Genomic DNA, 21850 nt, shown 5'->3' on the forward strand with positions numbered 1-21850 from the left:
GCTGGTAAGCTAGCAAATCTTATTGTCAAACATACTGTAAAATTATTTTTACTGTTTGTCAACCGTACACAATGTTATTGCCTTTAAATCTTGCTAGCATAAGGTTAGCTTTTGGGCTAATAACTCAGCCAAAGGATTCTATGAGCTGAGCGGACTATAAATATCAGAGTTGGCTAACGTTGAAAAACGTTAGATTTCTATTGCAAAACGCCTTAAAACATAAATTGATGTTTGTAAAAAAAAATAGTTGGCAAGTGACCATGGTATAAGCGGGATAATGCCCTTCGAGGTGCCCAATATCATCTGCTAACGGCCGTCCGACGCGCACGCCTCCGCATCGTCCGTTATCAGATGATATTGGACACCTCGTCGGGCATTATCCCTTACATATTTATAGCCTACTTTGTTTTCCTCACACACGTTTTTTTTCATTCAATTTCATGATTATCATGAAGATTACATCCAGCAGTGGTATTTGCGCTTGTACTGAGTGATTCTAGTTCCATAAACACCTTGTACAATCCAACTCAAATTTAAATAAAAATTCAGCGCTTCCTCACCATCAGATTGTCCACTACGGAAGTGCAGGAGGGGGAGATTCCCCGACTGCATGGAATACAGGATAACATCACATATCCTACCTTTAGATAACTGCAGAACACAGTGTATAACTAAATATATTTCTTTAATGCTGTGCAAATATCCTCATATGTCAAAAACTGGAAATACAGTCGTTAAGATCCCGTGCAATCGCTTCACTCTACGTCCTCTTTATCAGTCCAGACTTTATAGATTACGGTTCATAACAAAAAGCTTTTGTTTTCAAATTGTGTCTCATCTCGCGGTATCACTGGCACAGTTGACTACCGGCCACCAAATTTTCGGAGTTTTCGGGCACCACCAATAGGCTAAAAGTGTCTGAGAAGTTGTCATGCGCTATAATTCACCGTAAAGAACAATCGAATGCCAGGGTCATGATAAGATTAGCTATTTTAGCATTCATTAGGTGCTTTGCATTGACTATTTATGGTTAAAAATAGGCGTGTTCAGGGCGGGGTACAATGCTGATTCATGTACGCACACTTGTGGGTAATCTGTATAAATGTGGGTAATCTGTATAAATCTTTATAAAGGGAACATTGCGTACAGGTGTGCATACGCACGGTTTTATAAATCTGAATTTTTGTGTGCTGCTTTTGGGCGTACGTACACTTTTAGTAAGAATCCTACGCACAATTTTATAAATGAGACCCCTGGACTCCCCAGCATCCTATGCCACGATGCTGTTTGTGGACTTCAGCTCTGCCTTCAACACCATCATCCCAGCCCTGCTTCAGGACAAGCTCTCCCAGCTAAATGTGCCTGATTCCACCTGCAGGTGGATCACAGACTTCCTGTCTGACAGGAAGCAGTGTGTTAAACTGGGAACACGTCTCTGACACCCAGTCCATCAGCACTGGATCTCCTCAGGGCTGCATCCTTTCCCCTCTGCTCTTCTCCCTGTACACCAACAGCTGCATCTCCAGTCATCCATCCATCAAACTCTTGAAGTTTTTGGACGACACCACCCTCATTGAGCTCAACTCTGACAGGGACGAGTCTGACTACAGGTGGGAAGCTGACAACCTGGTGACCTGGTGCAGCCAGAACAACTTAGAGCTCAATGCTCTTAAGACAGTGGAGATGGTTGTGGACTTCAGGAAGAATACAGCCCCACTCACCCCCATCACCCTGTGTGACTCCCCAGTCAACACTGTGGAGTCCTTCCGCTTCCTGGGCACTATCCTCTCCCAGGACCTCAAGTGGGAACTGAACATCAGCTCCCTCACCAAGAAAGTACAACAGAGGATGTACTTCCTTTGGCAGCTGAAGAAATTCAACCTGCCAAAGACAATGACGGTGCACTTCTACTCAGCCATCACTGAGTCCATCCTCACCTCCTCAACCACCGTCTGGTACGCTGCTGCCACTGCCAAGGACAAGAGCAGACAGCAGCATATCATCCGCTTTGCTGAGAAGGTGATTGGCTGCAATCAGCCTTCCCTCGAGGACCTGCACACCACGAGGACCCTGAGGCGAGCGAGGAAGATTGTGGCCGACTCCTCCCATGCACCCTGGACACTCTGTTCCAGCTACCAGGACCAAAACCTCACGCCATAAGAACTGTTTCTTTCCATCTGCTACTGGCCTCTTCAGCAAGGCTAAGGACTCCCACTGACTTTTAACTATTATCTATTATTAGTCCATCTGCAATACAAAATTGTTACAATATGTATCGCAGAGGTATGGCAATATTTTTACAATACAACGTCTGTTTGATCCTATTGGTCGAGCTACCAGCACGCGACCTACTCTGCACCTGTGTCATGCTTACAGTCATTGCATTCACAGAAATTGCATGATTTGAGTAAACTAAATTGTATGTACAACAAAGAAAATTATTTAAAATGTTTAATAAATATTGTGATACGTATTGTATTGTACACCCAGCATCGTGATACGTATTGAAGCGTGAGCTGAGGGTATCGTTACACCCCTCGTTCCTAGGATTAGTTAGACTAATGGACTGTACTTTTTGATTGAAGATCCGTATATGTTTATTGTTTGCACCTTCCGGCCACAGTAAATTCAGTGTTTGTGTAAACCTACCTGGCAAATAAAACCAAATTCTGATTTTGATTCTGATTTAAAAATCCAGATAATTCTGATCTAGATTAAACTTTTTTGAACAACTGGCCCCCAGGGATCAATCCCCGTCAAGATATGATATGAAATGTTATACTTTGAACGGACATTACTTGGTAATTCAGATCAAGAATACCACACATGTTCAAATCCAATTGGTTTACGGGGCTTCAAGAGACGTTATACCTGAACCCCATTGGCTCACTGGACTAGGGGTCTCGGGAGGGAGGTCATTCTCCATCCCCATTGGTCATTACCCTGTATGGGTAACCCCAGAGCCAGAACCATAATATGGTTCTGATAGAAAAAGATATCAATATCTTTTTCTATGGCTCTGGGTAACCCCAGGCAAAGAACTTACGCTTTGCCCCAGGTCAGTAGGTGGCGATAATGCACCTTTTAGATTTTCCAATACTCCCAGAAGAAGAGCTGTTCCATGGTTACCTGACGGATGCTTTTCGTTTAGGATATGAGTCTGTCGGAAAGCTACAGCAAGTTTGGCAAAGTGTTTGGCGTCTTTGCAGGTGTGATCGTCGTAATTGCAGCAGTTTTACATCACCTGGAAAGTTCCGAAACGACTGTGTATAGCAGGTAAAATGAGAGAAAACGGAACGATGCTAACGTTAGCTAGCCAGCTTTCTAGTAACGCTATCTAATCAATGTAACTTTACGCTAGCTAGCTGTAACTGCTGACGTAACTTGCTAACTAATTAGCACGTTTGCGTTCATTGCGTTGACGCCCAACGTGCGTAGTACCAGGAAGCAACAGTCACAGCAGTAGACCCTAACTCTATGAGTAGACCAGCTGTAGGGATGAGGTAGGCCTGCTGGCTGTTTGTGTCCTATCTGCCCAAGTTTCTCACCATGGTTCTAACTAGCTAACAGTGACATGTTAGCTCTGTAAAATCTAGCTTTCGCCCCACTGTACAATATATAGATTATAGCCAGCCTAGTATTGGTTATATGACTATATTATCTAGTCCTTGGGTATGTAATGTTTCTTGCTAGCTCTAACTTAGTCGAACCATTTAGGAAAATTATTATCGTGTTGTTACACAGGATGTCGGTAGATATGTCCGCTCTGGAGGCCAGCTTTAGACAGAAGAATCAAAGCTGTTTTATTCTCGGCGCATCCGGAGAAACGGGTAAGATTTTACTGCAAGAACTTGTCCAGCGAAATATCTTCTCCAAGATCACTCTTATTGGTAGACGCCAGCTCACCTTGGAGGACAAAACCTACGAAAGCCTGGTGAGTAATAGGTGAACATCTAAACCTGGTGAGTAACACAGGTGACCATCTATTTATTTAGCAGACGCTGTTGTCCAAAGCAACAATCTGAACTTGTGACCTTTTTTATCTGCAGTCAAACGCCCTATTCACTGAGCTATACCCATCCCCTTGCTCTACCACTGAGCTATACCCATCCCCATGCTCTACCACTGAGCTATACCCATCCCCATGTTCTACCACTGAGCTATACCCATCCCCATGCGCTACCACTGAGCTATACCCATCCCCATGTTCTACCACTGAGCTATAACCATACCTGTACCTTTTACAATACAGACAGTCACAGTGTACTGTAGGGAAGGGTTTCCTTCACAGGGAGCAGTGCAGGTGTGTTATGAGTGTCTGCCTCTCTCCCAGGTACAGGAAGTGGTGGACTTTGAGAAGCTGGAGGACTATGCAGCAGCCTTTCAGGGTCACGATGTTGGTTTCTGCTGTCTGGGAACCACCAAGGCCAAAGCTGGGACAGTGAGTTGAGCTGAGAGGACCTTATTGTTGCACCGTCTTTGGTCAAACATACAGACATCAGCCATTGAAACTGTCAGAGCTGTGATCATCTGCTCCCTGATCATCTGTGGTCAGATGTATCAGAGCAAGATGATCGCTCTTCTATGGGCGTTGCTTGTAAAAAGAGGGTTAAATAAAGTGTTATTTTAGTAAGTCCCATGGGGGTGTGGTTTCAGGAGGGGTTCATACGAGTCGATCATGACTACGTTCTGAAGGCTGCTGAGCTGGCGAAGGCCGGAGGCTGCTCTGCCTTCCACCTGGAGTCCTCCAGAGGAGCCGACAAGACCAGCAGCTTCCTCTACCTCCGAGTCAAGGTACCACTGCACACACACACACACACACATCATGGGTAACAGTGATCACGGATGTAGAGATGCCTGTTCTGAAGTGATGTGAGGGTTGTTGAAGCAGGTGTCTTGTCCCCAGGGTGAGGTGGAAGCAGATGTGGAGCGTCTGGGCTTCCAGAGGTTGTCCATCTACAGACCTGCGTGAGTCACCAGCTCACATGCTGCTTTCTTATTATCTTACAGGCAAACCTGCGGGCCTTGACAAAACACACCACACCCATCCTTCTAGATTCAGCTTTGTTCACAATATGATTGTGAAAACCTTTGTTAAACCACAGCTCTATAGTGTCTCCAGACGTGTTCTATCAGCCACTGCTCTATAGTGTCTCCAGACGTGTTCTATCAGCCACTGCTCTATAGTGAAGGTCTGTAGGTCTGACCCAGCCCTGCTCCTCCTCCCAGGGTGTTGCTGGTGGACCGGCAGGAGAGCCGCCCTACAGAGTGGTTAGCCAGGAAGTTCCTGGGCCCCATGTCCTCTGTGTTCCCAACAGCCATGTCCATCCCCATCCAGGCGGTGGCCAGGGCCATGATGGCCAACGCCCTGCTGCAGCCCCAGCAGGCCCTGGAGGTCCTGGAGAACAAGGCCATCTACGAGCTGGGCAAGAGCCCCAGGAAGTGAGGGGGAACGGGGGACCAGCAGAGGGACTTTTTAACAATCACAAAAAGTGCCATTATTCTCTTTACAGGTTCTGTAAAATTGAGTCACTTTTTTATTTTGCTGCTTGATGAACACTCGATTATTGGCTTTGTGTGAATTTTTATTTTATTTATATCAATCTTTTTCTGTCCTGTCTGCAACTTTTTTTTCTAAAATGTTTACTGCAAACGTGTTTTAATGGTTGAAAAGGGAAACACTACAGCATATTTAACCTCTGTGTGTGATGTTGTGTATGATGCCTTAAAGCCAACAGAGACGTTTACCTATTTGTTGTTTTGTTCTTAAATGTTTAATAATGTCAACAACATCTTGATTACATTGTGTTCATCTGTACTGCTGCATTGATATATACTTGTAATATGTAGTTAAATGGTAAGTAATAAAAGTAATTTAAAAGGGTTTTAATCATTCTTTAATCAAGATCCTTCACGTACTGGCCCCAACGGTCGGTCTTTAAACACCTTTCTATATGTTGTGGATGTCAGATTTTGGTTATGTATTGTCAGTCATGGCAGTGTCGCACATACGGTAATGTTGACCTGGCGACCTCAAGTGGCGGAGCAGCGGAAGTGCAGTTTGAAAATAGGAAGTTACGCCGGAAGTAGCGTGGTCGCAACCAAGGAGACGCAGTCATGGCAGAATACTCAGGTACACGTGGATGTGGAGCTTATCTTAATAATGATTAAATTAAAAAGGAGCATATGCCTCATTATGGGGTGATGTCTAATGGTGAACTTTATTTACAAACCATATAGCTTTTACAATTACTGTAACTAGACAAGCTAGCTAAAGATGAACCGTAGGTAGCTCTCTAGCTAGGTTACTAACTAACTTATCACTGTTTTAAAACACTGACAGATCTCACCGGAGCTGGCGATGACTCGACTCCTGAACTATCGGGCAGTGAAGACGACGAACAGTGGCAGTGGTTGGAAGATAACTCCGAAAATAGTCAGCAAGTTACTTGCTTGTTCTGTGACAGGTAGCTAGCTGTTTATTAACTAGCTTACACGTTTACTTGGCACACTTATTTCTGGTTTTGACGAGTGTGTGCTCGCTGATGTTTTGACCGGGTGTGTGTTTTTTAGGTCTCTAAGTTCTGTAGCAGACACGCTACAACACTGCGTAGCAGAGCATCAGGTCGACATTGTAGACGTGGTGAAGACACACAGTAAGAGTTGATGTGCTTATGCAGGCTAGCTTACAAAGTACAGGTCTGACATTTTGGCCTCGCTGTCGTGACTGCAACCTCCTACATCACTTCTGTGTGTTTAGGTCTAGACGACTATGGCTACATAAAGATGATCAACTTCATACGCACAACGGTACGTAAATATGTTCCTTAAAAGCACCATTGATTTTGGCAATAAAGTTGAAACTACCTCTTCACAGACCCGCCACAAAGTTGATTTAATAGTTGACTCCCACTCACGACCTTGTTCCACAAAATATTTCAGATGTGTTGTGTTACTGTGTATTAGTTCACTGTGCTGTTAAAAGCAAACTAAGCGCTTGTGATTCTTTGTTATCTGCAGTACATATTCTCTAATCTGGGTATGGATGAAAGCGTCAGGTAAATGAATGAGATGTTCTTCCAGAGGTGTGCAGGGAAGAGGCTGAGGGAGATCCAGCCAGGCGCTGTTCCCTGGGAGAGTGAGAGCTTCCTGAGACCAGCTCTGGAAGATGACCTCTTACTGCAGATTGGTAGGTTCTGTCTTTCTCGGTCTCTCTCGGTCTCGCTCGGCCTTAACGTAACAACAAAAATGTTTGTCACTCATTTTTTTCGCTCTATCTCCCACATTACTCACCTCTTCTTCCTCCCTCCCCTCTCTCCCTCCTGGCAGACCTAGAGGAGGTGTGTGGCAGGCTGGCCCCCCAGGTGGGGCCCTCGTCCGGGGGCCAGGCCTCGTCCGGGGGCCAGGCCTCGTCCGGGGGCCAGGCCACTGAGGAGAGGCTCCTACAGGCAGAGGAGGCCCTGGCCAGAGCCATGGAGGACCTGCACAAAGTCAAGTCAGTTACATTCAACCTCACTGTATCCATTCAGCAGGTGCTTTCATCCAAAGCCATATACAAATAGTGCATGTAGACAGTAGAACAGAAAATCAAGGATCAGAAGGTTAAACTGAATTTTGGTAGTCAGTCAGATATTGGCCGCGTTCCCCAGATTTGTTAAGAAGCTCTTAACGCTAAGAGCTTCTTGGGAGCGTTCTAAGAGTGTTCTAAAGCGCTCTTGGAACGCTCTTAAGAAGCTCTTAGCGCTCTGAGAACGCTCTTAAGAAGCTCTTAGTGTTAAGAGCTTCTTAACAAATCTGGGAAACGCGCCATTGTCTTAGTGTCAAACCTGCACCAGTCTCTCCTGACCAGCAGGGGGAGGTGGTGGGCTCAGGAACTCAGACGTCTCTGAGTGGGTAAAAAGTTTAGAGAAAGGAGAGACAACCAGGGGAAAATTCCACTGCAGCATAAAGGAGGGAGGGAGGGGAGTGTGTGGGGAGAGAGGGAGGCAAGGGAGGAGAAATGGGAGAGACATGGATGCTGCTCTCTCTCTCTCACTCTTTCTCTCTCTTTCTCTCTCCTGTGCCGTAGCCTGAAGGTTGTGTTAGAGTGTTTCTGTGCAGCTTCAGTATGTAACAGCTACAGAACATCAGCAGTGTGCTCCATACAGATATCTGTAATCCAGGTTTATCCAGGGCTAAGTATCGCTCAGCGGTAGAGCATTTTACCGCAGACAAAGAGATCGTTGGTTCAAATCCCTCCCGTTCCGTGCTTTGGATAAAAGCGTGTGCTGAATGAATACATACAGTTTGGATCTTAGTTGATCAGTACGGTTAAACCCTAGTCTGCTTAACCTGCTTGTGATGTGGATAGGTGGTTGTAATGTGTGGGGAGTTGGTTGTAATGTGGGGAGGTGTTCTGTGATGGTGTTGGGTGTGTCTGCAGGCTCCTGGCCCAGAGCCTGGTGATGAATGTGGACCCCAGTGGGGGCCCAGGGGCCCTGGGGCCCGTGGCTGAACTCAGAGAGGATGAAGATGAGGCCTACTTCAGCTCCTACGGCCACTACAGCATCCATGAAGAGATGTTGAAGGTACACACACACACACACACACATACACACACACAAACCTCACAGAGAAAGTTTATTGCCTCCATTCCATAAATCTGAGGCTTGTGTGTGGCGCGAGCAGCTCTTCTGTAGAGTGCAGCAGAGAAGACAGGCGGCTGCACCACATGACGTCTCAAGGTGACCAATCAGAAGGCCCTCATGGCCCTCAGGTTCTAAATCCCCTTCCTTAAGGCCTGTATATCAAGCTTGTCGACGTGAGGAATAATGGGAGGGGAAAAGCTTAGTGGTAAGAGCGTTGAACTGCAGAACAAGAAGTGGCAGGTTCCTTAAGCCCCTTCACGTAGCTCTGAGCATGCTGGTGTGCCCAGTCTGACCGTGTTGTTCTGTGCATCTGACAATAAAAGACTTGAATGAGCACATCAGTATTGTTATTATTATAGTTAACATTTCCTGAAACATGTTCTGTCCCAATGTCCGGTGGCCAACTTTGAACACCACTTTGGGCTTTACCTGTCCAATGAGAGTAGTGCCTTGTTTAAAGGCTTGATCTCGTCAGATCAGGGGCTCTGGGAATTGGGCTGAGACTTGATTGACAGGTGAATTAGCCAGTCACGCCCCACCTCATATGGGCTGGTTTGAGTGACCGGGGTCAGTTCACAGTCTGTATGTTTCATTTGATTTCCCCTATAATGGAATTCTGAGCAGGCCCACACAGCAGATGATGAAATACACACAATGGAGGAAGGAAGAGACAGTACTTGTGGTTAAGGACTGGTCTGCTGGTCTGTTAAGGACTGGTCTGTTAAGGACTGGTCTGCTGGTCTGTTAAGGACTGGTCTGCTGGTCTGTTAAGGACTGGTCTGCTGGTCTGTTAAGGACTGGTCTGCTGGTCTGTTAAGGACTGGTCTGTTAAGGACTGGTCTGTTAAGGACTGGTCTGCTGGTCTGTTAAGGACTGGTCTGTTAAGGACTGGTCTGCTGGTCTGTTAAGGACTGGTCTGTTAAGGACTGGTCTGCTGGTCTGTTAAGGACTGGTCTGCTGGTCTGTTAAGGACTGGTCTGTTAAGGACTGGTCTGTTAAGGACTGGTCTGCTGGTCTGTTAAGGACTGGTCTGTTAAGGACTGGTCTGCTGGTCTGTTAAGGACTGGTCTGTTAAGGACTGGTCTGCTGGTCTGTTAAGGACTGGTCTGTTGGTCTGTTAAGGACTGGTCTGTTAAGGACTGGTCTGCTGGTCTGTTAAGGACTGGTCTGTTAAGGACTGGTCTGCTGGTCTGTTAAGGACTGGTCTGTTAAGGACTGGTCTGCTGGTCTGTTAAGGACTGGTCTGTTAAGGACTGGTCTGTTAAGGACTGGTCTGTTAAGGACTGGTCTGTTAAGGACTGGTCTGCTGGTCTGTTAAGGACTGGTCTGTTAAGGACTGGTCTGTTAAGGACTGGTCTGTTAAGGACTGGTCTGTTAAGGACTGGTCTGCTGGTCTGTTAAGGACTGGTCTGCTGGTCTGTTAAGGACTGGTCTGCTGGTCTGTTAAGGACTGGTCTGCTGGTCTGTTAAGGACTGGTCTGTTAAGGACTGGTCTGTTAAGGACTGGTCTGCTGGTCTGTTAAGGACTGGTCTGTTAAGGACTGGTCTGCTGGTCTGTTAAGGACTGGTCTGTTAAGGACTGGTCTGCTGGTCTGTTAAGGACTGGTCTGCTGGTCTGTTAAGGACTGGTCTGTTAAGGACTGGTCTGTTAAGGACTGGTCTGCTGGTCTGTTAAGGACTGGTCTGTTAAGGACTGGTCTGCTGGTCTGTTAAGGACTGGTCTGTTAAGGACTGGTCTGCTGGTCTGTTAAGGACTGGTCTGTTGGTCTGTTAAGGACTGGTCTGTTAAGGACTGGTCTGCTGGTCTGTTAAGGACTGGTCTGTTAAGGACTGGTCTGCTGGTCTGTTAAGGACTGGTCTGTTAAGGACTGGTCTGCTGGTCTGTTAAGGACTGGTCTGTTAAGGACTGGTCTGTTAAGGACTGGTCTGTTAAGGACTGGTCTGTTAAGGACTGGTCTGCTGGTCTGTTAAGGACTGGTCTGTTAAGGACTGGTCTGTTAAGGACTGGTCTGTTAAGGACTGGTCTGTTAAGGACTGGTCTGTTAAGGACTGGTCTGTTAAGGACTGGTCTGTTAAGGACTGGTCTGTTAAGGACTGGTCTGCTGGTCTGTTAAGGACTGGTCTGTTAAGGACTGGTCTGCTGGTCTGTTAAGGACTGGTCTGTTAAGGACTGGTCTGTTAAGGACTGGTCTGTTAAGGACTGGTCTGCTGGTCTGTTAAGGACTGGTCTGCTGGTCTGTTAAGGACTGGTCTGCTGGTCTGTTAAGGACTGGTCTGTTAAGGACTGGTCTGTTGCTGGTCTGTTAAGGACTGGTCTGCTGGTCTGTTAAGGACTGGTCTGTTAAGGACTGGTCTGCTGGTCTGTTAAGGACTGGTCTGCTGGTCTGTTAAGGACTGGTCTGCTGGTCTGTTAAGGACTGGTCTGCTGGTCTGTTAAGGACTGGTCTGTTAAGGACTGGTCTGTTGCTGGTCTGTTAAGGACTGGTCTGTTGCTGGTCTGTTAAGGACTGGTCTGTTAAGGACTGGTCTGCTGGTCTGTTAAGGACTGGTCTGCTGGTCTGTTAAGGACTGGTCTGTTAAGGACTGGTCTGTTAAGGACTGGTCTGCTGGTCTGTTAAGGACTGGTCTGTTAAGGACTGGTCTGCTGGTCTGTTAAGGACTGGTCTGTTAAGGACTGGTCTGTTAAGGACTGGTCTGCTGGTCTGTTAAGGACTGGTCTGTTAAGGACTGGTCTGCTGGTCTGTTAAGGACTGGTCTGTTAAGGACTGGTCTGTTGCTGGTCTGTTAAGGACTGGTCTGTTGCTGGTCTGTTAAGGACTGGTCTGTTGCTGGTCTGTTAGGGGCTGGTCTTGCACTGGTCTGTTAAGGACTGGTCTGCTGGTCTGTTAAGGACTGGTCTGCTGGTCTATTAAGGACTGGTCTGCTGGTCTGTGTTTCCAGGACACGGTGAGGACAGAGAGCTACAGGGATTTCATGCTGCTCAACCCGGATGTGTTCAAAGACAAGGTGAGTTGTGGAGTGGGGGGGCAGTTAGCAGTAGCGTGTGTGTGTTGGGGGAGGGGAAGGGAGGTGACGGATGACGGTAGCTAATGTGGAGCTGAGGTCGGATTTTAAACACTCGGAGTTTATTACGTGCCGTAGCATCTCTGGGCGGCGGACTGGGCAGGACTGATAAGATGTGCTCACCCCTCCCTCCATCACCCCCTCCCTCCCCCCCGGCCATCACCCCCCTCCCTCCCCCCCAGCCATCACCCCCCTCCCTCCCTCCCCCCTCCCTCCCTCCCTCCCTTGCTGTCAGTAGGAGCAGAGGGCAGGCTACATTCATCCATTATGGACTGCTTCTGGGGGGAGGGAGGGGAAGGGAGGGAGGGGGGACAAGGAGGGGGATAAGGGGTTAGGAGAGCCGTCCGGTGTGTGGAGGAAGTGAAATATCTAACCGGCAGCAGATATCCTAGCAGATATGTTCCACAGGGTTTGGGAGAAGGGGGGGGGATGAGGGGGGATAGCTGTTATCAGCGTCATTAGTGTCCCTGAGGGAGGGGGAGAAAGGGGGTGAGGGAAGTTAGGGGAGGAGGAGAGCAGGGAGGGGTGATGGAGCAGGAAGAGGAGGAGGGGGGGTAGTGATGCGGAGAGCGAGGCGACGGGCGGCGTGTTATCCCCATCATCGCGCTGGCGTTGGATGAGAGCTGTGGTGACCTTGTCATGGTGATAAACGCCCCTCTTCCCGGCCTCACTTCCCTGGCCTCACCTCCCCTTCAGCAGCTCTCGTACCCTGCTGCTGTAGTCCTGGAGGCTTCCCTGCTCCTCCCCTGGTCTCCTCCTCCCTGCCCCTCCCCTGGTCTCCTCATCCCTGCTCCTCATCCCTGCTCCTCCCCTGGTCTCCTCCCCTGGTCTCCTCCTCCCTGCTCCTCCCCTTGTCTCCTCGTCCCTGCCCCTCCCCTGGTCTCCTCCTCCCTGCTCCTCCCCTGGTCTCCTCTTCCCTGCTCCTCCCCTGGTCTCCTCCTCCCTGCTCCTCCCCTGGTTTCCTCTTCCCTGCTCCTCCCCTGGTCTCCTCCTCCCTGCTCCTCCCCTGGTCTCCTCTTCCCTGCTCCTCCCCTGGTCTCCTCCTCCCTGCTCCTCCCTTGGTCTCCTCCTCCCTGCTCCTCCCCTGGTCTCCTCCTCCCTGCTCCTCCCCTGGTCTCTCCCTGCTCCTCCCCTGGTCTCCTCTTCCCTGCTCCTCCCCTGGTCTCCTCCTCCCTGCTCCTCCCTTGGTCTCTTCCTCCCTGCTCCTCCCCTGGTCTCCTCCTCCCTGCTCCTCCCCTGGTCTCTCCCTGCTCCTCCCCTGGTCTCCTCCTCCCTGCTCCTCCCCTGGTCTCCTCCTCCCTGGTCTTCTTCTAGTCTCCTGCTCCTCTCCTGGTCTCCCCTACCTCTTCCCTGCTCCTCTCCTGGTGTCCCCTCCTCTGTCTGGTATCTTCTTGTCCGTCCCTGCATGGTGACAGGCCTGCTGTTCCCCTGTATGGTGACAGGCCTGCTGTTCCCCTGTATGGTGACAGGCCTGCTGTTCCCCTGTATGGTGACAGGCGGCCAGCTGTTCCCCTGCATGGTGACAGGCCTGCTGTTCCCCTGCATGGTGACAGGCCTGCTGTTCCCCTGTATGGTGACAGGCCTGCTGTTCGCCTGCATGGTGACAGGCCTGCTGTTCCCCTGTATGGTGACAGGCCTGCTGTTCCCCTGTATGGTGACAGGCCTGCTGTTCCCCTGTATGGTGACGGGTGGCTGCTGTTCCCCTGTATGGTGACAGGCGGCCTGCTGTTCCCCTGTATGGTGACAGGCGGCCTGCTGTTCCCCTGTATGGTGACAGGCGGCCTGCTGTTCCCCTGTATGGTGACGGGTGGCTGCTGTTCCCCTGTATGGTGACGGGTGGCTGCTGTTCCCCTGTATGGTGACAGGCCTGCTGTTCCCCTGCTTGGTGACAGGCCTGCTGTTCCCCTGCATGGTGACAGGCCTGCTGTTCCCCTGCATGGTGACAGGCCTGCTGTTCCCCTGCATGGTGACAGGCCTGCTGTTCCCCTGCATGGTGACAGGCCTGCTGTTCCCCTGTATGGTGACAGGCGGCCTGCTGTTCCCCTGTATGGTGACAGGCGGCCTGCTGTTCCCCTGTATGGTGACAGGCGGCCTGCTGTTCCCCTGTATGGTGACAGGCGGCCTGCTGTTCCCCTGTATGGTGACAGGCGGCCTGCTGTTCCCCTGTATGGTGACAGGCGGCCTGCTGTTCCCCTGTATGGTGACAGGCGGCCTGCTGTTCCCCTGTATGGTGACGGGTGGCTGCTGTTCCCCTGTATGGTGACGGGTGGCTGCTGTTCCCCTGTATGGTGACAGGCGGCCTGCTGTTCCCCTGTATGGTGATGGGTGGCTGCTGTTCCCCTGCTGTCCTCTAGGTGGTGCTGGATCTGGGCTGTGGCACTGGCATTCTCTCCATGTTCGCCGCCAGAGCCGGGGCCAAGAAGGTCATTGGAGTCGACCAATCAGAGATCATCTACCAGGCCATGGACATAGTCAGGTGAGACACGTAGCCATGGTTACCCCGGAAAACAGGCAGAAAGTATGTGTGTGTGAGAGTTCAGATAAGGCTTTACGAGGAGTGTGTGTGGTGTGTGTGTGTGTGTGTCAGTGTTCATATGTCTGTCTCGTATAACTCTTATCCTATATAGAGGGCTGAGAAGAGACCAGGGCTGACAGTAGATGTTAACAGGCTGTCGGCCTACAGTGACACACACACACACCCACATCATCATCATCATCTCAGTGCCCAGTCCCCTCCCCTGCTGGGAGCTACCTCTGTTTCACGGCAGGTCTGGTCCAGTGTTCAGACAGGCCAGGAACCTGGAGCGCTGTTCCCGCAGACACACCTCCCCGTTATGACTTGCTGTTAGTGTTATGGATATCATGAGCCTATAAGCAAAACAACAGGACCGTCGGAACAAGGAACCAGTTCATTTTCCAGCCCACTGACTCTCTGTGGGGCTGTGGCCTGGCATGCAGACCTCCTCCCAGCCCCCACCTCACCCAGCCTCCACCCCAGCCCCTACCACAACACCCAGCCTCCACCCCAGCCTCTACCACCTCACCCAGCCTCCACCCCAGCCTCTACCACCTCACCCAGCCTCCACCCCAGCCTCTACCACCTCACCCAGCCTCCACCCCAGCCTCTACCACCTCACCCAGCCTCCACCCCAGCCTCTACCACCTCACCCAGCCTCCACCCCAGCCTCTACCACCTCACCCAGCCTCCACCCCAGCCCCTACCATGACACCCAGTCCCAGCCTTAAGCCTTGTGCCAGCCTAAGCCCCAGTCCAGTGACTGAGTGTGTTTCTCTGAGTGTGTGTGTATGGCAGTTATTCGCATGCGTCCATCTCTCTCCCCTGATGTTAATATACGGAAGGTAATTAAAACTGCTGATGCTGGTTAGTCAGAAGCATCTATCTGCTGTCTCCGTCCTCCCTCCCTCCCCCCTCCCCCCTCGCAAGTTTAAATGAAAAACAGGACATTAGTTATTTTACAGCCACTGCCTTCAAAAAGGATGGGTCTTTCTCCAAGGATTTCTAACGGCTGATAATGGCATCCATAAATTATTTGAAGTTTCCGAGTGATCCTTTATGGTGTTTTGAGTGCGATAATCAGAAAAACAGTCCTCTACCTCTCATGACTGGAGAGGAGGAGGAGAAGGGATGGAAGATGAGAGAGGGAGGAGAAGGAGAGCAGGGGGAGGAGGAGAGGAGGGGGAGGAGGAGAGGAGGAGAGCAGGGGGAGGAGGAGAGCAGGAGGAGAGCAGGAGGAGGAGAGATGGGGAGGAGATCAGTGAAAGAGACCAGGGGGAGGAGAGGAAAGGAGAGGGAGGAGACGAGGTGAGGGAGAAGGAGAGCAGGATGAGGAGAGCAGGATGAGGACAGCAGCAGCAGGAGGAGGAGAGCAGGAGGAGGATAGGGAGGAGAGCAGGAGGAGGAGATCAGAGGGAGGATAGGGAGGAGAGCAGGAGGAGGATAGGGAGGAGAGCAGGAGGAGATCAGAGGGAGGATAGGGAGGAGAGGAGGAGAACAGGGGGAGGAGAGCAGCGGGAGGAGGAGTAGAGGGAGTGGAGGAGGAAAGCTGTTGTGAGAACGGTCTCACATTGATTCCGGATGATCAGACACAGGACCATCAGACAGCTGAGGAGCTGAGCAGTAACTCTCTGTGTCTCACACGGCGTCAGCTGAGCGCCACGGCTTCCCTCCTCTCCTCACCCCCCTCCCTCCCCTCCTCCCCAGAGCCCTGACATTGTCCTCTAAATTACCCCAATAATGAGATTAGTGTTTCCCTCTCGTGAAAGAGTGTGGTGGGGGGGGTGCAGAGAGAGACTGGGAGGAGGTGATAGCGAGCAAGAGGAGGTGGCCAGGGAGATAAGGATCAACGCTAGAGAAATGCACTCTGGCTTTGAGTAATTGTTCTGTCCCTGGTAACATTAGCTGTCATGATAATGGAATATTCACAGAGATTGATACCAGGGCTCGCTTGCAGACAGTAAGGATCATTTAAACCAGGCTGCTCTCCTTCTCACCCCGGACAGAACAACTGCAAACATACACAGGCTTCACTGTCACACACCACACACCACACACACACACACACACACACAGAGAGAGAGCTGGGTTTGAGGGTCGTGGGTCTCTGTGATGGAGATTCCCCCTGCTGAACTCTGTAAATGAAAATTGAATATATCTCACTTTAGATCAAATAGTCCTCTAACTGAAATTTAAATTGAATTACCTGTGTAATGACCATATTTAGTATGTACATGGATATTAATGTGTGTAAATATGTGTACATATGTGTGTGTAAGTGTAAATATTTACAGACACACACATACACTTTCTACCGATCAAAACGACCGGCTTTTAAAATGCCGACTTTTAAAATGATAGCATAGAACAGTGTTTGATCTAGGAAGTCTTTCAGGGGGGCGCTAGACCAAACGTTTGCCTCCAGGTCATTTTCAATGGAAGTCATGTGACAGGTCCTGCCAGTTGGTTTGAATATATATTCCAGTTATATGTCATTCATATATATTCTAGTTATATGTCATTCTTTTGGGAGGGCGGGAAACACTGTAGAAGAGCCAAAGTGCGTCTGGACATGGACTGTGTAGAGAGATGTGTTGGCGTGGCAACTGGGCTGATGTGAGTGTTATGCTCCAGGTCCAACCAGCTGCAGGACAGGGTGACCCTGGTGAAGGGCAGGGTCGAGGACGTGAGCCTGCCAGTGGACAAGGTGGACATCATCATCTCTGAATGGATGGTTAGTGGCCCTTTGTACTTCTCTCTCTCTCTCTCTCTCTCTCTCTCTCTCTCTCTCTCTCTCTCTCTCTCTCTCTACATCTCTCTCTCTCTCTCTCTCTCTCTCTCTCTCTCTCTCTCTCTCTACATCTCTCTCTCTCTACATCTCTCTCTCTCTACATCTCTCTCTCTCTCTCTCTCTACATCTCTCTCTCTCTCTACATCTCTCTCTACATCTCTCTCTCTACATCTCTCTCTCTCTACATCTCTCTCTCTCTACATCTCTCTCTCTCTCTCTCTCTCTCTCTCTCTCTCTCTACATCTCTCTCTCTCTCTACATCTCACTCTCTCTCTACATCTCACTCTCACTCTCACCAGGGGCCTCTGTATAAAGGATTGCGCAGCTTTCATACCAGAACATGGCGTACGACCAAAACTCGAAAAGTACTTACGCACAGAAATATCCACATGTATAAAACCGGTCGTATGCCAGGTCCCGGTTTATGCGAAGAAATACGGTGACTCTGAGATCGAGCTTCTGACAACTGAGGTGGAGGCGAGAAAATGTGTCCTATTTGGCGGCCTGTCATGAGGTATTAGTGACAAAAGAAAGTCGGCAGAGTGGAAAACTGTCACTATTTGCGCCCTTACTTGTTTTTAACCTGCAGCACTTTGAGATTTAGCTAAATGTAAAATGCATTACAAATAAAATTATTATTATTATAGGGACATCAATGCTGTGGGTTCAGAGAACCGGACCATGGAAGAAATGGTCCGATATAAAACTTTAAATGAAGAAACGAGTGGTGGCGCATCGTAACAGCATGGCAGCTATAGGGTTAGCATGACATGCATTTCCTGAGTGATTTTGTTGTTCGTTTGACAGCCTCGAGTTTAACAGAAGTTATTAAGTGGTATAAACAGAAGACTATATAGCATTTCCCGTTTTGGCATTTTGATGTGATCATCCACATTAATGATCAAACTTTTATTGTTATGTTTTTTGAATAGTCAACATCATAAACGTACTAAAGGAAACTTTATTTTGTAATGTTTGGTGAGTCTCGGCACTTTTCAGTTAGAATTCGCCATGTTCCAGAGCCAGACAAGACTTTGCGGACGGTCCGCACATTCTCGTCGTCGTCGTTGTCGTCATCTGCCGCTTGTCCGGGGATCGGGTCGCGGGGGCAACGACCTAAGCAGGGAGGCCCAGGCTTCCCTCTCCCCGGCCACTTCCACCACCTCTTCCTGGGGGACCCCGAGGCGTTCCCAGGCCAGCCGAGAGACATGGTCCCTCCAGCGTGTCCTGGGTCTTCCCCGGGGCCTCTTCCCAGTGGGACGTGCCCGGAACACCTCACCAGGGAGGCGTCCAGGAGGCATCCTAATCAGATGCCCGAGCCACCTCAGCTGGCTCCTCTCGACGCAGAGGAGCAGTGGTTCTACTCTGAGCCCCTCCCGGATGACCGAGCTTCTCACCCTATCTCTAAGGGAGAGCCCGGACACCCTGCGGAGAAAGCTCATTTCGGCCGCTTGTATTCGCGATCTCGTTCTTTCGGTCACTACCCATAGTTCGTGACCATAGGTGAGGGTAGGAACGCAGATCAAATGGTAAATAGAGAGCTTCGCCTTTCGACTCAGCTCCTTCTTCACCACGACGGACCGATGCAGAGCCCGCATCACTGCGGACGCCGCACCGATCCGCCTGTCGACCTCGCGCTCCATTCTTCCCTCACTCGTGAACAAGACCCCGAGATACTTGAACTCCTCCACTTGGTTCAGGATCTCCTCCCCGACCCGGAGATGGCACTCCACCCTTTTCCGGTCGATAACCATGGCCTCAGATTTGGAGGTGCTGATTCGCATCCCGCACATTCTCATGTTAAGTAAATCTTTATACATCACAAAGTGTGCGTGAAAACCAGCGTACGCAAGCTTTTTGTGCGTACGCAACGTTTATACATGAGGCCCCAGGGTCACCAACCATAACGCCCCGTTACTGAGGAGATGAGATTCACCGTGGCAACGTGTCGGTGGAGCCGTGAGGGATGGGGGCCGTAATCTCCGACGACACCGGCTCACACGGGGCTCATACATCTGAGAATCCTCCCGTCACTTCTCATCACCACGGCGACGGCGGACATTTCTCAGGGCCCCGGGGGGGGCAGGCGGGGGCCTCAGAGGCCGGAGGAGAAATGACAGTTGTCAAGACGGAAGACTTTCACCTCCTCGTAGATGGATGAAGTCTGTTGAATGGAACTGGGAGTCCCTGGCTGCAGCTCCCAGTGGAGTCAGGATCAGAGGACTTCAGGGCTGTGCTGTATAAACACCATGGAGTATTCTCAGTATTCACACCAAAGCTCTTGAAGTGGACGCTGGAGTCTTCTCACAGGGAACAGTGTAAATGAGGTGGACTCAGTGTGTGTTGTGCACGAGCAGCTGTCTGCTTTGTGCTGCCTCCAGATGTTGGCAGGGCCAGGGTTAACCCTGTCGTTGGGCCAGGCTGGGAATGCAGTCATTCATCACTGCCCTGCTCTCTGCCTTCCAGCACTGTCCTAGCACACACACACACACACACACACACACACACACACACACACACACACACACACACACACACACACACAGACCAGTGGAGTGCAGTGCCAGTCGTCTGTCCCAGTCCGTCCACTAGGGGGAGGTGTATCTGGGTCACCCCCCCGCACCGCCGGAGGGCTGCTGTGACGCCCCTGAGAGATGGGATTAAAACAGCCTCTTCTGGAGCCACAGTCAGCTGGGCTGTCAGCAGCGCTGGAGCCCAGGGCCTTGAGCCCAGCTGCAGCGGCTCACAGTGGGGCTGCCTGGCCCCACTCCTTCCAGGCTAATCGTACAAATCGAGGGAAATTTGTACCAACTTTCCGTTATGTCAGAAGAAAAAAAAAAAAACTTTCCATGGCAAGGTCCATTTTTCTTTCTGTGTGATGTGATTGAAAATGTAATTCTGAGGGCTTTGGAGTGTATCAGGAGCAGGGCAGGTTGGAACAAATGATCACGGCTCATGGCCATGTTGGGCTGGAAATAACAGTCTCTTCCACTTACGGGAGAGTACATTACACTGGGGGGGGGGAGGTTAATGTCAACTTGCAAAAGTAGAGTGATGGAATCCAGTTGTCAGGGACAACTGACCCTGCACCCTGACCCTACACCCTGACCCTGCACCCTGACCCTACACCCTGCACCCTACACCCTGCACCCTGACCCTGCACCCTACACCCTACACCCTACACCCTGCACCCTGACCCTACACCCTGCACCCTACACCCTGCACCCTGACCCTGCACCCTACACCCTACACCCTGACCCTACACCCTGCACCCTGACCCTGCACCCTGCACCCTGACCCTGCACCCTGACCCTGCACCCTGACCCTGACCCTGCACCCTGACCCTGCACCCTGACCCTACAACCTGACCCTACACCCTGACCCTGCACCCTGACCCTACACCCTGCACCCTGACCCTACACCCTGACCCTGCACCCTGACCCTACACCCTGACCCTGCACCCTGACCCTACACCCTGCACCCTGACCCTACAACCTGACCCTACACCCTGACCCTACACCCTGACCCTGCACCCTGACCCTACACCCTGCACCCTGACCCTACACCCTGACCCTGCACCCTGACCCTACACCCTGACCCTGCACCCTGACCCTACACCCTGCACCCTGCACCCTGCACCCTGACCCTACACCCTGACCCTGCACCCTGACCCTGCACCCTGACCCTACACCCTGACCCTGCACCCTGACCCTACACCCTGACCCTACACCCTGACCCTGCACCCTGACCCTGCACCCTGACCCTGCACCCTGACCCTGCACCCTGCACCCTGACCCTGCACCCTGACCCTGCACCCTGACCCTGCACCCTGACCCTGCACCCTGACCCTGCACCCTGACCCTGCACCCTGACCCTGCACCCTGACCCTGCACCCTGACCCTACACCCTGACCCTACACCCTGACCCTGCACCCTGCACCCTGCACCCTGACCCTGCACCCTGACCCTACACCCTGACCCTGACCCTGCACCCTGACCCTGCACCCTGACCCTACACCCTGCACCCTGACCCTGCACCCTGACCCTGCACCCTGACCCTGCACCCTGACCCTACACCCTGACCCTACACCCTGCACCCTGACCCTGCACCCTGACCCTGCACCCTGACCCTACACCCTGACCCTGCACCCTGACCCTACACCCTGACCCTGCACCCTGACCCTACACCCTGCACCCTGACCCTACACCCTGCACCCTGACCCTACACCCTGACCCTACACCCTACACCCTGACCCTACACCCTACACCCTGACCCTGCACCCTGACCCTGCACCCTGACCCTACACCCTGCACCCTGACCCTACACCCTACACCCTGACCCTACACCCTACACCCTGACCCTGCACCCTACACCCTGCACCCTGACCCTACACCCTGCACCCTGACCCTACACCCTGACCCTACACCCTACACCCTGACCCTACACACTACACCCTGACCCTGCACCCTGACCCTACACCCTGCACCCTGACCCTACACCCTGCACCCTGACCCTACACCCTGACCCTACACCCTACACCCTGACCCTACACCCTGACCCTGCACCCTGACCCTGCACCCTGACCCTACACCCTGACCCTGCACCCTGACCCTGCACCCTGACCCTACACCCTGACCCATCAGAGGAAGAGGAGACACTTCTCAGTGACAGATGAGTTGACAGATGAGTGTGTCTGGCAGGGTGTTGTCTGAGAGACGGTGTCTACAATCTTCATGTCACTTCATAACTCACAACATTGATCCTTCTTCTCTGGCCAGAACAACAAACAGGCTGTGATAGGACTCTCCTGGGGGGTTGGGGGGGGCGTAAATTACCCAGAGGCTAAATAAAAGA

The 21850-nt window shown here is 51.2% G+C and overlaps 2 protein-coding genes across 5 annotated transcripts in view; both read left to right on the forward strand.

Moving 5' to 3' along the window:
* The first annotated feature begins 2932 nt into the window (after positions 1-2932).
* Positions 2933-5884, forward strand: htatip2 (HIV-1 Tat interactive protein 2). 2 transcript variants are annotated; one of them, XM_084683081.1, is made up of 7 exons: positions 2933-3058; positions 3152-3276; positions 3745-3934; positions 4334-4441; positions 4657-4794; positions 4907-4968; positions 5230-5884. In XM_084683081.1, exons 1-7 carry the CDS (start codon positions 3014-3016, stop codon positions 5444-5446), a joined length of 885 nt encoding a protein of 294 aa, XP_084539207.1. In that variant the 5' UTR covers positions 2933-3013; the 3' UTR covers positions 5447-5884. The 2 variants fall into 2 exon arrangements, with proteins under 2 accessions (XP_084539207.1, XP_084539208.1); XM_084683082.1 differs by having other exon boundaries at positions 2977-3058; positions 3210-3276.
* A 123-nt stretch (positions 5885-6007) lies between these two features.
* Positions 6008-21850, forward strand: part of prmt3 (protein arginine methyltransferase 3) — a 41103-nt gene continuing 25260 nt past the window's right edge. For all 3 annotated transcript variants that reach the window (XM_084683079.1, XM_084683078.1, XM_084683080.1), the window contains exons 1-10: positions 6008-6133; positions 6344-6467; positions 6574-6656; positions 6761-6810; positions 7084-7189; positions 7330-7495; positions 8423-8567; positions 11568-11633; positions 14045-14166; positions 16840-16939. In XM_084683079.1, coding sequence (XP_084539205.1) covers positions 6118-6133; positions 6344-6467; positions 6574-6656; positions 6761-6810; positions 7084-7189; positions 7330-7495; positions 8423-8567; positions 11568-11633; positions 14045-14166; positions 16840-16939 — 978 coding nt within the window. In that variant the 5' untranslated portion in view covers positions 6008-6117. The remainder of the gene's footprint in view (positions 6134-6343; positions 6468-6573; positions 6657-6760; positions 6811-7083; positions 7190-7329; positions 7496-8422; positions 8568-11567; positions 11634-14044; positions 14167-16839; positions 16940-21850) is intronic.

The sequence above is a fragment of the Hypomesus nipponensis genome, chromosome 19, assembly GCF_054491055.1.
Source record: "Hypomesus nipponensis isolate SF chromosome 19, ASM5449105v1, whole genome shotgun sequence".
Lineage (NCBI taxonomy): Eukaryota > Metazoa > Chordata > Actinopteri > Osmeriformes > Osmeridae > Hypomesus > Hypomesus nipponensis.

Bases quoted from the DNA above. Each gene is read 5' to 3' on its own strand.
- htatip2 (XM_084683081.1), top strand. From the start codon at position 3,014: ATGGCTCTGGGTAACCCCAGGCAAAGAACTTACGCTTTGCCCCAG. The intron at 3,277-3,744 runs GTAAAATGAGAG...GTTGTTACACAG, and splicing joins GAAACGACTGTGTATAGCAG to GATGTCGGTAGATATGTCCG. The intron at 3,935-4,333 runs GTGAGTAATAGG...CCTCTCTCCCAG, and splicing joins ACAAAACCTACGAAAGCCTG to GTACAGGAAGTGGTGGACTT.